The 17,393-nt window shown below is 39.8% G+C and overlaps 1 protein-coding gene across 21 annotated transcripts in view; it reads left to right on the top strand.

The window, feature by feature from the left end:
• The window catches only part of FOXP2 (forkhead box P2), a 351,241-nt gene that overhangs the window by 301,513 nt on the left and 32,335 nt on the right, over positions 1 to 17,393 (top strand). For 14 of the 21 annotated variants that reach the window (XR_014539275.1, XR_014539276.1, XR_014539277.1 and 11 more), the window contains 3 exons: positions 10,181 to 10,268; positions 12,475 to 12,558; positions 16,754 to 16,955. Coding sequence is in view for 18 of the 21 variants with exons in the window: in XM_083574490.1 (XP_083430616.1) it covers positions 10,181 to 10,268; positions 12,475 to 12,558; positions 16,754 to 16,955 (374 nt within the window). In the remaining 3 variants the exon portion in view is untranslated. Of the gene's footprint in view, positions 1 to 1,138; positions 1,196 to 10,180; positions 10,269 to 12,474; positions 12,559 to 16,753; positions 16,956 to 17,393 lie in introns of all 21 variants that reach the window. The other 7 variants (XM_083574480.1, XM_083574487.1, XM_083574483.1 and 4 more) reach the window with 1 other exon arrangement.

Genomic DNA, 17,393 nt, shown 5'->3' with positions numbered 1-17,393 from the left:
TCTGGCATTTCATAACTATGTGTCCTCAAAGTGCTTTGTGAGTTTGTCACCAATGATAATTTAGATAGAAGCTCATTACTGAACATCACAACACTTTAAAAACCTTTCGCCTTCATACAGGAGAATAAAGGACTATTTTAATGGCAAGGTTCTTTTGTGTTCCGCTGAAAAATTCAATCAAGACGAAACCTCATTGACTATTATTGTAGTCTACAGTCGCTAGCCTAATAAAAGCAGCACAGATAAATTGAATAGGTCTCTGAGACTTGAGCACATAAATGCAAACATTTTGCTGGTTTTTAGTTCTTTAAATATACAGAGATGAATTGGAACGAAAAATCTAAACACATTTTTGCCCCGATCCAGCTAGATCACAATGTATGCAGATGTCGGTTTCTTTATGTGTGAATCACACCACTGGACAGGAAGCTTCACATGCACTTTCCATCTCTAATACACAAGCTGGTACTCTGCATATGGAACCCTTATTTAAAAGCCAAGATCCCTGGGATTAAAGAGGCGAAGGTGGTAGTGCTGTGTTCAGTCCCCTTCTCATATGCTTTGTATACAGGAGGCCCGAAATTCATTATTTGGAATCTCCAGGTAGGGGTGGGAAAGCCCCACCCTGTCCGAAAATCTAGAGAGCTGCTGCCTGTCCGTGTAGTCAGTGTTACACCAACCAAGGCAGTTTCACTACCCCTTTTATATCCCAAAACCCACTTAGTATGGTTTTAGCTTTTTAAATACGGTTCTGTGCGCACATCATTGTAGAAATGCATTCATCAGGTATTGTTATGCTATTTCTAGTTGTCACTCCAGGGCTGTGTACAGGATAATCATTTCACAATAACCGTGGGAGTGCCTTCTTTCCCCAGAAATAGTGTAGTCATATTAGAACTGTGGGAGCCTCACTCCAGGACGGTACAGGGGGATGTTTGTTTGTTTCTTAATTCCTGACTTCAGCTTATTCTCCATGTTCCATGCAATGCAACAGACTAGTGAAAATGATTGCAAGCATATTCTGGGCCACTCACATTCACTCCTAAGGGGTTCTAAGAAAGAGAAAGAGAAATGTTCTTGAATGGTGAGGTATTTCTGAGAGGGAGAGGTAGCATACTGCTCTTTTTTCTTTTTAAAGGACTACCTGTGTGAATATGTGGATAAAGACCCATCCTTTCATGTTCGTAAATCCAAGGTAAAAAACCAACCCTCTCGAAAACAAAACTGCTCCAAACATGGGAGGGGAGAGAGTATTCCTCAAAATGGGCATTGTCCAACAGGAGTCCATGACAAGTGCACCAACACTTATTCACATTGACGGTAGCAGAGCTCGTTGATCTGCTGGCTACTAGTTTCAGTATTTCCAAATCACTGCTTTAAGCGCTACGGAAACTTGAAGAATCAGTTTGACCAGGGACCTTGCAAGATGGAAAGCCAAAGCATACATGCTGCAAGTACAATGCCACTTGCAAAATATATCCACCCTACACCCCACTAGCAGGGTTGTACACAAATTTAGAATACTCTGAACCATGGGTAGGCAAACTGAGGCCCAGGGGCCAGATCCGGCCCAATCGCCTTCTAAATCCGGCATGCTGATGGTCCGGGAATCGGCGTGTTTTTACATGAGTAGAATGTGTCCTTTTATTTAAAATGCATCTCTGAGTTATTTGTGGGGCCTGCCTGGTGTTTTTACATGAGTAGAATGTGTGCTTTTATTGAAAATGCATCTCTGGGTTATTTGTGGGGCATAGGAATCCGTTCATTCCCCCCCCCCAAAAAAATGTAGTCTGGCCCCCCACAAGGTCTGAGGGACAGTGGACCGGCCCCCTGCTGAAAAAGTTTGCTGAGCCCTGGAACTTCCCCATTCCCCAAAGTCGGCCTGTCAAATGCAGTATTGTCAATTTTTAGAATGGAAAACTTTGATTCTGACCAGATGCTGTGTTGTCTACAAACAAGATAGTAATTAATATTGGGCTACTTCCAAACACAACAGCAGTTCAGTGTTCTTTCTCATTACTGAATATAATGTTATGTTCTAAAGGGGTTCACCTTCTACTTATTTATGTGAATAAACCAATACATATGCTTACACAGGGATCAGAGCTATCAGACACACAAGAAGCAACTGAAAAATTAACACGCTGCATCTGAGGAGTTAATTAACAGAAATGTACATCTTGTAAGAAAGATGACAAGGGATGTAATGTAGCAACTTTCAATTGAAACTTAAATTTAATGGAATGGACATGATTGTGACATATGTTTGTTTTATCTGTTACCATACAGCCTGAATCCATATTTGCCAAGGACAAAAGGTCTCACCCCTGCCCCAGTCATCACCTCCCTGAAAATTCAAACCCCATATGGATACTTTTCAGATCTGCTCTGGAGTGTTGAGGGACCCCCAGAACACATTTAGGGGGCATGTGGGGAGAGGGAGGGGCAACCCTCTTGCACAGTCAGAAGTCTATACACTAATGGAGCTGCTTTGTTACACACTACTCAGTATCTCAAATCTCCATGTACCGTAGCTATTGTCAGTACACAACTCTAGCCTGCAGGTTCCAGTGTCTCCTCTCAACCAATCTTCTCTGTCCTCTGTATGTACAAATATCTTTCAAACAGTTTTAAGGATTCAAGACTCATGTGCTTGAGTTTTATGAGTATTGCATGCTACATGCACTATCTATGCAAGACAGGGTACTTTTAATCCAAAAGAATGAATAAAGAAAGGTCTGTTGTAGTAACAAATACTACCCATAGCTGAGATGCTTGAGGAATTTAATTTCTGTAAATTTCTGTGTGGAGTGCCCCAGTTTGCACCTCCCAGACTAGTGTATGGTTTGGCCCATAAAATCCTTTGGATTCTGCACTTCCCTGAATTCTTCTCAGCTGAAATACTGCACCAAAATGCATTAAAATGTGTGTCTTAGGGTAGAAACATATTTGGAAATGCACACATGGAGGTCAAATGCATATTTAAATATATATTATTGGATATATTAATTATGTATCTAAATACAGATTTTCATGCTGATGTTAAAAATGGAGCTTATTGCAGAAACAGAACAAAAAAGACTTAGAGATGAACACATGTAAAATTAACACTGACTGGAATTAGGTTGATCGATCCCTAGTTAAAAACAAATCATAATTATTATGGAATACAGTTAAGTACCATCTTTAATTTCAATATGTTTTGTACAGTTCTAACTGTTCCTTCAAAAGTGAGGAGTCAAGTCTTTTAAATTTTATTTATGCTGATTTTAATCATGGGGAAAGTTAGTTTCAAAGCTATAAACATTTGTTAGAAAAATCACTATAAAAGGATTTCCAGCAAACTTTGGTTAGTTGTAAGAGAAGTAACTATAGTTTGTGATCCTCTCTGGTTAGAATATGTTTAGGTGATTTTTTTTTTTTTTAGTGCTCATTAAAGTGAGGCTCAGAATAGTACTGCCTGGAGTTGAACTTAGTTCAGACAGGTTCTGTTTCAATTCCCCCACAGACCACTGCCAGGGTACCTCTGCCCTGACCTTTGGCATTCTGCTATTTTAGTCCTGGGATTCTTCTAAGGAGAGACTGACAAGAGTACCAAGTTACACAGGGGTTAATTGAAATGGCTAGGTGTCCACTGGAAACTTAACTGAAAGTAAATCCACTCTAACTTCCGTTGATGCCAGTTCCTTTTGTTTCACGCCAATATAGATTCTCTCTACTAAAGTCTAGCATCCTGCTTACTCTCTAGTACATCCTCACAACTAATCTTCTGTGTTCTCTACCTTGACTTAACAATGTTACCTATATCTTACAAATGTGGTTCTTCTTGCAATTGATATTTCTGCAAATATAATTTGATCTGTGTGTGGATATCTGTTTAGCTAGCGCTTGGTTTATTTAAAAAGGGTAGCAGGAACTAGCCTGTTCTGAAGACACCTAAACACCTTTTTCCAACACATGAGCAAGCTGGCTATTCTTGCTTCACATTCTCAGAGGCACTCTTTCATTTGTGCCTTTGGTTGCCTTTGACATTCCCAAACAGATTCTAGAGGTTCCAGTGATTCCAGATTCTGGAGGGTGGCTCAAATCTGGCAGTGTGCTTATCAGATGTTATTTATAGAAACATTTTACAAGTTTATGACCTTGTTTTTGCAACCAGCTCCACTTCAGCCACCTCATGCCAACGTTCTCCCTCGGTTGGGGAAACATCTAGCAAGACTCATTGGGTTTTCAGTAACATTGACATCTAGCAAAATAACATATTAAATGAATAAGGTTCGAATCCTCAGCTTGTTTACTTCTGAATAGACCCATTATAGTTGTAGCTCTATTCCGGAATATGTGTTGTAGATAGTTACACTATAACTAGCTGTATGGATGACAAGAATCAACCTGTCATAGACACGAGCTTCAGAAAATATCCTCAATTTCCCAATTGTTCCCAGAAAATAATGAATCTGCAGACTTGAGGTGATATCTAACTAAGTTATACTCAGAGTTGACCCACTGAAATCAATGAACTTAAATTACTACTGTTACTGATTATGGATATCACCATTGATATTTCACACTGGATATCATCATTGATGTTTTACAAGTCTCTCCCAAGTAAAGTTTAGCAGGATGTTGCTGACTCTGGCTTGACATCCCCTAGCTTCAGAACCAACACAGGTCACATGTAAGCTATTTTGCACATTGACTGGATATCCCTAAGCATGAGCACATGGGCCTGTGTCCCAAGTTTATTTCTGAGTTAACTGCAAATTAATCCTCTCCGTCTCACCCAGGCTACAAAAGAGGTGTTTGGGCCAGTGCCAGATTAATCCCTGTGTAGGCCTCTAAGCAGTCGAAATCTCAGGGGGGCCCTCACAAATTATCGCCTATTACGTTTTTGAGCACACTAACTCACAGAAAGCTTCATATCTGGAGGTTTCTTGTGCATGTGCTCTATTGGGATAACATTGATCTAAGTAAACTTGATAGTAATTTTATTTCAAGATCAGATCAATATTATTTTGAACCGTTGTTGCAGGGCCCCTAAAAGACCCATAGATCGGTGCCTGCTCTGCCTATTTTGTAATCTGGCACTGTCCTTGGCCTTCACCTAGGGGCCTCCTGGGGCTCTTTCTTTGAGCTTATAATTCCCACCCTTGCTCCCCATGGACTTCCTATTGTGGTAGAGCCTCAGTTCTTGTATTCACTTACTAGCTGATGGCTCAGGGCTGTAATTTGAGTGCAGTGGCAGCACTATTGAAGCGGAGGATGTCCTCTGAACGCATCTATCTCCAGAGCCAAAGAGCGAGGGAAGTGCAACCAGATGGTCATGGGAAAGAAATGTTTCTGTTTCTGTTCCGCTAGCTAATAATAGTAACAACAGCAGCAAAAACAATAGATGGGAGAGGTGACCCATCTGCTGAGGTGGAAGAGGGGTTGCTGCTTTCTGCACACATCTGCATACAAAGAAAGATGTGGAACAGTTTTGGTGTGTGTACAAGAGTCTCTCTTCCCCAGTCCAGTTCCCTACAAAAGCACCCTTAAGAAATTTAAGCCCCACTCAGATGAAACAGAATTTTTATGATTTGGTTGGTTGGTTGGTTTGAAATACTGCCCTTCACAGGGCACTTTACACTATAAAAACACAAAATACTAAACACAACAACGAGAGTGTTTAAAAACCATGTGCCATTTCAAAGCCTTTGGCTGCTACACATACTGCAGGCTGATCCAATAGAATGAATCATAGAACTGTAGAGTTGGGAAGAATCTCAAGGGTCATCCCGTCCAGCCACCTGAAATGCAGGAATCTCAAATAAAGTATCCATGATAAATGGCCATCCAACCTCTGTTGAAAGACCTCCAAGGAAGGAGAGTCCACAATCAAGCCTACAGCACCCGGTATTCCCATGCGGTCTCCCATCCAAGTACTAACCAGGCCTGACCCTGCTTAGCTTCTGGGATCAGACGTGTTCAGGGTAGTATGGCTATAGACAAAACCTTTGTTTAGTGTGCTTTCCTTTTTTTTGCTGGGTCTTTCTTCATTACTTTCTACCTATTTTCCTATGTATTTTCTTCCTGTTGCTTGTTCTTGTTGGGTATCTTTCCATCTTCTCGCCCCTGCCCCTATTTTGTTTCTGTTCTTTCTTCTTCTCATTTTCCTTCATAGCACCAACCAGTATAGAGGTTCTTCCTCTTCCCTGAAAATCAGGTATATCCAGGCACATATGTGTGTGTGTGTGTGTGTGTATGTGTATGCAAGGAAGAGGAGGCAGTGGAATGTGCTGAGTCTTGGGTGAAAGTCTGCTCAGAAATAGGTTCCATTGAGTTCAGTGGTGAAGGCTGCTTTAGAGCTATTCCAATAAAGCTGCTGTTTTTCTCTTGACCCCTACTTGATTCTTCTCAGATTCCATTGGTATGTTCTCAAGAGCCAGTCTTCCTTCAGGACTTGACAGCCTTATCAGTCTTATCACTTCTGGTCTTATCACACAGACACCCACAAATAAGGGGTGGGCATTTGAAAAAGTGATCCCACATATTATATGACATTGAAAACAAGAGCAGAGCTGAGTTGAGATTGTTAGATATATGAAGCCAAATTTATGTTTCATTATAAAGCCAAAACATATTTAGGTATATTGGGAATATTACAGTTTAGTTGTTCCCTTTTCAGGATGAACTCAAGGCAGAATATAACCCACTCCACTTACCATCACAAAAAACCCAGCGCAGTAGCTTAGGTTGAGAGGCAAGGTGTAAGTCCATATTCAACCACTGAGCTTCATGCTTGAGAGGGAACTTGAAGCCAGGCCTGCCCTTTCCAAGCTTAGCACTGTATCTACAAGCCACTGGACTATGTTGGCCCTCAATCAACTTGTTAAATAGATGACAGCATAAAAAGGCCATTTTAGCCTATTACGCTTCTTAAAGTCAGCTTTCTCTGGAGACCACTGCAAGCAAAGCTACAAGCAGATTAGTGTGGTTCTGTTAAGAGGCTTCTGGGTATTTGCTTGCTGGAGAGAAGCTACAAAAGTTTGTTGTTCGTGCAAAATTGTACTGGCACATTTAGCTTGTCTGCATTACATTGCATTTCAGCATTATACAACATTATATATTAAGTTTTGCTTTGATACCGTAAGTCTTCTGTGGCTGTGTTTACCTCTATTGTCACTTGCTTTGCTAACATTGTCAGTTAAGGGATGTAGTGCAGCTGTCAAATTTCTAGTCAGTGGAGATTTATGACTCCAACATGCATCACACATACATGGGTATACAAAGTATTGGATACTGGGGGCAATAGTTTCTCATCCATACGTATGTTTCATCTGTCTGTATGTTTTAGTCATTTTTATTTAAAAACCGATGCCCATATTTATTAGATTCAAAATCACCCTGCCATATTTATTTGGAAATCTGAGAATAATTTGGATTTGTATCACATTAACCCTCCAACTGCTAAGATCTTAATTACAATAATAAATCATAGGCATAGTTTAAAAATATCTGTAACGTGCAGGCCTGACTTCTGTGATGTGTCACACAGCAAATTAATACATCAATTAACTTTCTATCTGTTTACTGTAATTTCGAGATCAGTCATTAGACCATGATTAACCATAAAAAATAAAAAATAAACTGTTTTACACAGCTGGTTGTTCTTGAAGCATTACACCTGCTTCTAGAAGGAAATTATGATTTTACTCAGATGCTTGAGAAAGCAAGTAAGAGAAATTGTCTGTTTTCATTTGTAGACAGGGCCACTTGTGATTTTTTAAATACCAACTTTCCAGGGAGAAATCTCAACATGGTAAGAGTTTTGGACTCTCATGCCAGTCCCAGGAATGGATTATGAAGTCAGGGAGATTCCACATTCAGATGAACACAATATAGCACAGTTGTTTTGTTACTTTAAGAAGTTGAGCCAAACCAATGGCCCATCTAGCTCAGTATTGTCCACATCAGATTCTCAAACTTTCTACCTTCAGGGCCCACCTGAGTTGACTGAAAATTACAGAAACCCACCAGTCACGAAATGGTGGTGTGGGGACAGAGCCAGTGCTTAAACTGGTGGCAGATGGAGACAGAGTTTAACATTATCTGCTGACAATCACTGCAACACTTTCTACAGATATCTAATTCAGCTTTGGAAATTGCTAATTCTTTGCCACAGTGTTTTCATTGTGGCAAGGCGTTCCACAGCTCAGCTTTCCTCAAGCAGATATTTGTTCTGTAATTATTGTGACTCGGCCTCCCCATTTTAGGCAGAATTTGGTGATCCAGAGGCTCTAAGTGGAAAAGGCTTCTTCTTTTATTGTTTTAGTTTCCTACCCCCAGTGCTATTTTTCTAGAAAAATAGGTTCTGTAACTCACCCTGAATGCCTGCCTTGTTCTCTTACAATGGCAATTGCACCCACCTGAGAGGTGCCGGAACTGAGTTCCAGCAAGTTCCGGCTGAAAGAAAGCCCTGCCTCTGGAAGTATTTTTTACTCAACCCCAGTTAATTTCTTCTCACACTATCCTTTCATACTCAACTTGTACTTCACCTCTGCCCTACCCCCAGCTGTAAATTTCTTTAATCCATCCTCTCTGGTCCTTTTGCATGCACATCTTCTGCTTATAACATCACTCTTCTCTTAGCCCCTTCCTTTCTATTCTCAGATTGTCTATTAGTTAATAATAATAGTAAATATTAAACGTTTACCTCTCTAATTTCTTTCCGTGCCACCTTTGGCCCTTCCCCCAGTAGTCAGGGAGGCAGCATTGCTCACCAGTCTTCCCAATACTGAATGTTACTGCTATTTACTGAGAGATGGAGGGGCGAGGGATTGAGGGTGGGTGATGCAGGCATAGTGGTGCAGCCAATCCAGTACCATTACAGTGTGCTCCCTACATATTGCCTTTCTTCCTCTCAGTGACCAGCCGCAATGCTTGCTATTGGGAAGTCAGGTGAGTAATGCCACAGCGGTTGCCACTGTGCTCAAGACTATTATTGGCTTAAGATTTCTCCCTAGGAAGCCAAATATAAATTACTAAATATACTGCTGTATAATACCTGACCTCTTCCATCATTTCAGATCAAAACAATCTCCATTGCTATATATATAAAAAACCTCCATTGGTCTCTGTTCTTCCTTTAATCCCTTTTCTCTAAAGCATCCCAAGAAAATAAGCCTCATCATACAGTTCAGTTTTCATTGCTTTGCACCACTCATTTAAATAGGCATTTTTGCCAAATTCAGGAGGATTAAGGCAGTTGTGGAGAACCCGTAGCCCTCCTGATTTTGTTGGACATCAGTCCTAGCCAGCAGTCAGTGATGACAGACATTGGAGTCCAACGTCTAGAGGGCCACATGTTTTCCATCCCCACTATGAAGTAGATATTACGATCATTTTTGTCATTTAGGGATGTCTTTGCGACATTGCACAGTTCCTGGCATAGTTACCTAACCATTTAGCAGTTGACACAACTCTAGTCCGTAATGGTGGCGGTGGAAAGAGCAGCAATTGAACTCATGGTTTTAGGCGGCTTGAAGATAATGGTGTGAGAAGCCAATGAGGGATAATGTTGAAATAATGTAGAATTCCTATTTAGGCATGTTGTAGCGCTATAGGTCTCACAGGTGAGACGTGAGAGGAATGATACGGTATATAAAATAAATGTGAGATCTTTCTTGACACATGCGCATTTTCACATAGCCCAGTGATGATACAGAGGTTTGTATCTAACTTAAGTTCTACTCAGTGTAGACACATTGAAATTAATGGACTTAAATTAGTCATGGCCATGAATTTCAATGGGAATCCAATGTGTAGAACTAGCATTGGATACAGCTCAGAATGTCCATTTGCCCAATTCAAGCTAGGGGCCTTTGTACACAGCCGTTAGTGACACTTCCACAACTCAAAACTCCATTAATGTCCACCCAGTGGTGTTCTGTGGCTGTTTGGTAGAAGAAACAGCTTCTGTCATTCCCAGTTACCATTGCAGTTTTGGACCATCAGATGAGAGGGGCAATCCTGTTGTGTCTGTTGCTTGAATTAGCTTGTCTATGACTACCTCTCTGGTAAATGAAAACCCCCTTTCTCTGTTAACAACTAGGCCGGGCTGTGGGCAAAAAGTAAGGTTCAGGAGATTTCTAACAGCCTCCTAATGTTGTGTTGTTTTTATTCTGTCTTCTTTTACTAGGCACCTTAATAATGAACATGCATTGGATGACAGAAGCACTGCTCAGTGTCGGGTGCAAATGCAGGTGGTTCAGCAATTAGAAATACAGGTTTGGGAAAATCTTCTAGAAATCTTTGACTTCCTTGAAGAAATATGATTTGTTCTGAATTGATTATTATTAATTAGAATTCATAATTTACTATTACTTATAAGTTCTGACTTATTGTTTTGTAAATTTATTTTATGAATTATAACAATCATAAACAGACTGTGAGTGTTTGGGAGCATATCCCTTTTCACATTATCACTTTTGTCACATGGTGGCTCTCCCGATGGTGCTTTTTTCCTCAACTGTGAGCAGTAGCTATCCACAGCACAAATGGCACAAACCCTCTCAGAAGTTACCCAAAGTATATATTCTGTAAAGGTTGCTAATTTTAAGTGCAACAAGGAAAGATTTGGGGCAGGTGAGAGCTGAGTGGACTGGACAGTAGACCAGTCAGTACCCTAAACTTAGGAAGAATTTGGATGACTTTGGGGGGAAGTTAGATTGCCCAAATTTCAGGAACGTCAGACAAAACTTCAGACAAATTTCAGATGTTTGCAATTTCCTGCCTTATATATGCTTAAGGTGGTCTGGCAAAATTAGGTTTAATAATTTCATCTGTGTAGCACAGGCCCAAAAATAGTGGCACATTTAAATGTAATTTGTCTAATTTAATTTGTAAGTTTACCTCCTCCCATTTGTTCCAATACAACTTCTAAGGTCCACCAAAAATAACCTCTTAATGAGGCTATCTGTATGGCACATTCAGATAGCAAGGGCAAGGGCTGCCCTCAATGAGTGACTTCTTCTTAACACGAGATTCACTGAAATCTAAGCCAGAAGCATTATAACGCCCGGCTGCCTTTAAGTTCACAGCCAAATGGGAAATTGAATATTTTACTGGTGCGGAGCTTGCTTTAGTTACCTATCCCAAACCTTTGGAAAGGGTGAGCTCTCTCTCTCTCTGTATACATATACATATGCACACAGAGACATTTGAAATTACTGCATATGTTTCTCTTTCATACTTTTTTCTGGGTCTAACAGAAAATGTAACCCTTCATCTTTGTGAATTTGGCTGAAGAACAAGTTTTAAAGATTAAGCTTTGAGATTTGACTCTCAGAGGCATATTAATTGTTTTCAGTGTATTCAAATTAACCTTTCTAGAATATTGCTCTTAACGTCTTTATCTTTATGCATGATACTTTTTTTGTCTTGGTTTTTTATTATGGTATGTATTTTTGTGTTTTTATATTGTAAACCACCATGTGATCTTCAGATAAAGGGTAGGAATTTTAAAAAATAAATTGATGATGGTGGTGGTGATGATAGTTTTGGGAAGTTTTTTAAAACTTCCATGATTATTCATTTCTGTGTTTTAAATAACTGGGTGCTCTTGGAATCAGAAACTATAAAGATTCTTCTGTTGAGTGCTGTGAAAAATCATTTGAGAATTGATTATAACAAAACAAAAAAAGGTGTGTGTGGGTGGGTGTAAATAACCCTGATACGTTTTCTGAAGCATGTTGAAAGGTTTCTTAAGCAGCTGTTTACCATTTATAAAAAGGTTCCGCTGTGATGCGAAAGGCCGAACAGAGTTTCTGCTTGCAGGGTGACCAATTATGAGTTCCTCCCCCCCCCCTTTTGTGTGACTGATAGAAAAGTAAGGTCCATCAGTTGTAATGAGACCCAGTGCAGTGTAGATGTCGGCTTAGTGGCAGAGTTCAGCATTTCACACTGCCTGGTCCCTGTCACTCTATTGAATTAGATTGATGATGGCAGATTGCAGGGGGCACTAACTGGACCTCGGTGGGAATGGATGAAGTGTGCAGACAATCCTGGCAGGCACTGTGCTACAAGGACCCCTTCACCCCTTCACAGTTGTTGGCACTAGTCCATTGCTATCAGTGTCCACAGGATTTTTAAAGAGGCACTATGGGCCGCCTAATTTATGGTCCTGGTAACTTGTTACTGTCAAGGCAATGGTGACCTCAATTCTCTTATTGACAAAAAGATGAAGTATTATTTGTTTTCCCTGACCTTTTAAACACGAAGAGGAAAGCTATAGGTGGGCCTCTCCCCCGCCCCGACCCCCAGAATTGCCAAAGTTGCCTTTCTTTGTACATACGTTGCTACTCACATATAAGGATTTGATATGCAGGAACCATTACCCTACAACAGCCTCCAATGATAAGATGTAGCAGACGAAATAAAATAGCTGTATTAGTCATTTCTAAAATGCTTCTGATCTCACTCTTTCTTTAACAGCTTTCTAAAGAACGGGAACGTCTTCAGGCAATGATGACCCACTTGCACATGCGACCCTCGGAGCCCAAGCCATCTCCAAAACCTGTAAGTGCATATTGCTTTATAAACAGTAAATAGGCCCGTGAATGTAACAGACTAAGAAAATGAACAATTTAGTGACAGTTGGAAAACAATGAGTGTGATGAAAAATATGGCAATAAAATGAAGGTAAAATGCAATAGCTTGTCAAATTGTATGTTTCTTTAAAAGTAATGCTATCTTTTACAAAATCTATCCAATCTGCGCCATAGGTGACACTAAACAAAGTACACCTATAAGTGCACAAATCACTGCCTTGCTGCCAAAGCTAGAAAGAATATCTTCTTTGAGATAGTCTTACAGATATTAAAAAGAAAGCTATTTTGAAAAACTTGAAGTTCAGTTGACTCAGTAGTAGTAAAGGGGAAAAGTTAGAGGGGTAGCTCAGTATAGATCAGTCACAAGGGTACACATACAAAAAATGATTTTTTTGTGGTTAACTCTTCCACTTATTATATAAATTCCCAAACATTGCTGTTTTTGTTTGTGTCAGTAAAAACATTGCTATAGGCAGGTGAGGCCTTCACCTGGCACTGATACTTGCAAGGCCTCCACTTTTAACTTAATCTCGTGAGGTATGACACTGTGTTACTTGTCTATGCTTGGAAACAGAAGGCTATATGGTAACTTTTTATAAACAGCCAATTTAAACATCTGAGTATTGCAAATACATGCTATGCCATTCTTTCATAAGGATACTTGAGAGCTTGAAGGGTCCAAGTCTGAAAAACTCAGAAAATGTAGGTGAAAGCAATAAGATATTAAAAAAACCACATTTGTATATCACACCCCGTTAATGATTCCATTAAAGGACGGAATAGTCTGTCTCTTGTGTTTCCAGAGCTGTGAACTTCAAAGATTTTTGTACGAGGGTCTACTTTGCAACTTGATGAGTGAAAAAGAGTTGGCATTTGTTAATCTTCCACTTCAGGGTTTCACAGGCTGGGTACATCCTTTTTGTTCGTTTTTTTGCAAATAGGAGTTTTAACTAAAATTCCTGCTTTTTTACCACCTTGTTTCCTTCTATAAATTGCTTATTGCCCTCTGTGCAAGTTTAGAGTTTAGCATTTGACATGTACACTATTTAAATATTTCCACTTTTCCCCCATATTTTTTTTCTTTTTTACTATTCTTAATTCTCGTAGTCTTAAGCATCTTGACTTGGGTTCCAAATGGTTGTTAACTATGTAGAAGATGCTTTGCAGAATTCATTTGCATTATCTAATAATTTTAACCCCAAATGAGCTGAAGTCACTCCAAATTTTGGGAATATCCTTTCTTTACTGTTGTGACTGCCTCATTCCAATAATATTATTTTTATCTTTGCTTTCTATAGTATAATGCAGATAATCACATGACAGAATAATTGTCTCATAAATCCATCAGGAATCTGCAGCTTGTTCTTTTCCAATTAATTATTCAATCAGTAAATTTTTTAAAACTCCAGCAGCATGGTTACATCTACACTAATAAAGAATTTTCAGCCTATAATCCAAAACAGAACCTGAATGAATAATGTAATTGAAGTATTACATTACATAAACCACACATGAAAGAATTGCTAATTGCGTTTGATGGTGGGCAATTAATACAGAATCTTAGATGAGCGATTTAAAATGAAACCACAGTTTAAAGTTCCCTTTGGAGCCAGATATATCTGAAGTGGTGAACTGTACTACTGGCCTCAAATTGGTTTGATAGAAGAGTGGTCAATACAAAAAAAAAAAAAAAAACACCCTAAAATTTATACACTGTACAAAAGAAGCTTCAAAATTGATATGATAGTAGAGATTTATGGTCTCATGTGCAGTGGCTCAGTTGAGACGGCCCACACATTTGATAAATATTAATAGCATGAATTTATTACCAAGGAGAAATGAGCTCTGTTGGTTCATCACTGCACCCTTAACAGCTATCAGTACATGAACACAAGGTGCAACCGCACTGTCTATTATATGACCCCATTTACTCTCTGAATGGTACTTCATTAAATGGTACCTTTTGGCCATGCTATGGATGGATGAAAATCAAAGTTATCAAGGCTGCGAGTCCTGAATAATGAGTTTCACCCAACCTTGAATATATTCAGATGAGCTGAGGTGGCTAAGTGCTCATCCTAGGTTTTACATGCTTTTCTTTAGTTAATAATAAATTCTATTTTATCAGCTCACGATTGCATGCCTACAAACATGTTATGCTTATTATTGCTGGCTAGTAGAATAACTTACCGTAACACTGTAAACATAGCGGTTTGCATACATACTGACCTTAGCATTTCCAGACCTTCTGGAATCTGCGGGTGCATTTGCAATGTGCTCGTTCTTCCCAGGTAAATTATGATAGAACTTTAGCTTATTTTATTATTTTATTTTATCGCAGTACGTTGAGGGGTATGGAGGTTAGTGAGGTATGAATTTAAAGTCTGATTGTATCTAAGGAGAACGTATCTCTGATGCGAATAGAATACATCACAAGGTGAGAGATGTTGATGAATGAGGGGAAATATATCCTGTTGGCAAGTCAGTTCAAAGTTTCTTGTAACAGCGCAAGTTGAGACAGATGCACAGTGCTTCATGTACATGCTTCTGGGAACTCTTCCTCATGGGCAGGCTTAAACACTCACAAACGCGTTGAGTGCAGCACAACATTATCTCGCTCCCCCCCACCCCAATATGTACTTAACAAAGAATAACAGTTTGTGGCTTATTGAGAACAGAGGCACTTGGGGATGCCTTCAGGGTGCTGGTCCTTATTATTAGACTGCTAATGCGCTTCTTCTGGCTGCTGCCCAAGAAAGGAGAACAATTAGCTGGCATATGTTAATTTTTGTTTCCCTAACAAATCTCTCTACTGACTAAATGTGTAAAACAAATCCACAAAGAAAGATCAATCAGTGCTCTACACCATTAAAAAGAGGTTTATCTTAAGAAGTGTATTTGGGATTTGAAAAGGCAGGTGTTATTAAATTATGAACAAAAGCCAAATTATCTCTCTCTAGTCACTCCAGGCACAGCCCACCGGTCCTCTTGCACAGCCCATTCATTTCTATGGGACTCGGTGCACAGAAGAACTTCTCTGTGGATTGTGCCTTCCGTATTTTGCAGACAATAATTAATGTGTACCATCTTGCTCTGCTCTGCACACAGCAGAATACTGTGAAAATGACTATAGATTATCTCTGATGAGTATCAACTAAGTATAAGGCAGCAATCATTTTTGGTTGTTGCTGCCCTGAGTATCAATTTTGCTAATTGGATGCTATTTATGACAAAGGATGTATGGTAAATATGACAGAGTTAATATGCATTTTTGATAATGAGAAGTGGGGCCTTTCTTGCTGAGGGGTGTAATGAAGGGCACACTGTTAAACAGCTTGCATACATTCTCACCTTCCTCCCTTCCCCCTACCTTCCTCCGTACCCTGACACCCTCTTTCTAGGGTACATCAGCCATAAGTGACACTGTAATCATAAATTGAAAATGATACTTCCAGAGGAATTGGCAAACTTGACATTTCATTATATTTGTTAACACATGCCACAAATGATTGTTAGTGAAGAAATTCCATTTCCCTCTCTCCATCTCCAATCAGATTTAATTTGAAAATTTTCAGCCTCCTCCGGCTAATTTGCAATTAAGACAATTTTGTTTGAATATGTAGTAATGTCATTACCATTCCACCAAATTAGCAAGGAGACTAAAGGTCAGTGTAAAATTTTCCAGCTGGCTGGAGCCTCTCAGCTGAGATTTGGGACTAAGGGAAGGAAATCCAGCCGCATCACAATAGCAACTTATTTTAAGTCTCGTTTGTCGGAAAGCAAAAGGCACCTATCCGTTGCCTTCCTGTGGCTTTGGCAGGATCTCGACCTGCCCGACAACAGGCTCTGTCAGAAATAAGCTACAAGATTCCTTTGTAGGGATATACATAGTTGCAGTCAAGTCTTGTAAGTACTAGGAGGGTAGTCCTAAGTAACATTGCCGCAGATTATTAGATAACCTCTAATAGCATCCTCTAATTAGAGTTCTTATGATACAATTTCATCCTGTAATTAGTTGAGATTGGCTGCTTCCTTTTGCAGCTTATTAGTGGCAACACAGCTGTAGAAGTGAATCCACTCTCATTTGTCAAACCTTTTAAATACTTTCCTCCTTTTTTGCCTATCTCTCTCTCTCTCTCTGCCTTCTTCCCGGGTCTCTCCAGCTAAATCTGGTGTCCAGTGTCACTATGTCTAAGAACATGTTGGAGACTTCCCCTCAGAGCTTACCTCAAACTCCCACCACACCAACGGCCCCAGTCACTCCAATTACCCAGGGACCCTCAGTAATCACCCCAGCCAGTGTACCCAATGTGGGAGCCATTCGAAGACGACATTCCGATAAATACAACATTCCCATGTCATCAGGTAAGTCACTTTAGACCTCTCTCTGTGTGTGTACTGTAGCAGATCTCCACAGGGATTAAACAGTTACATGTAGAGAACAAGCTCCAGAACCCAAAAACTGGGTTCTAAATGGTGGATAGTTGCCTTTAACGACATGTAATCACACGTAGGACCAGAGTGTCCATGTAACACTCATATGCTAGGTTATGTCAAAAGAGAGAATGCTAGTTTGTCAGTATTGCTGAAGAAAGTGCTCTGGTGTTTCCCTGACAAAAGTCTGAAATAGTTGGGCTCTTAAAAAGCTTGAGTAGGGGGTAGGGTGCAGAATGGTAGCTCAGATGGTCCTGTTACATAAGAAAATACCCAGATCAACAAAGCTGAAAATGAATGGCCCTGCACAGCATTGTTGATGGACATTAAACAACAAACTGAGGCAGATGCTTAATTTGGCAGCATGCA

The sequence above is a fragment of the Podarcis filfolensis genome (assembly GCF_964270895.1).
Source record: "Podarcis filfolensis genome assembly, chromosome: 10".
Lineage (NCBI taxonomy): Eukaryota > Metazoa > Chordata > Lepidosauria > Squamata > Lacertidae > Podarcis > Podarcis filfolensis.
Note: the sequence above shows the minus strand (reverse complement) of the source record. Positions and strands in the feature narration are given on the sequence as shown.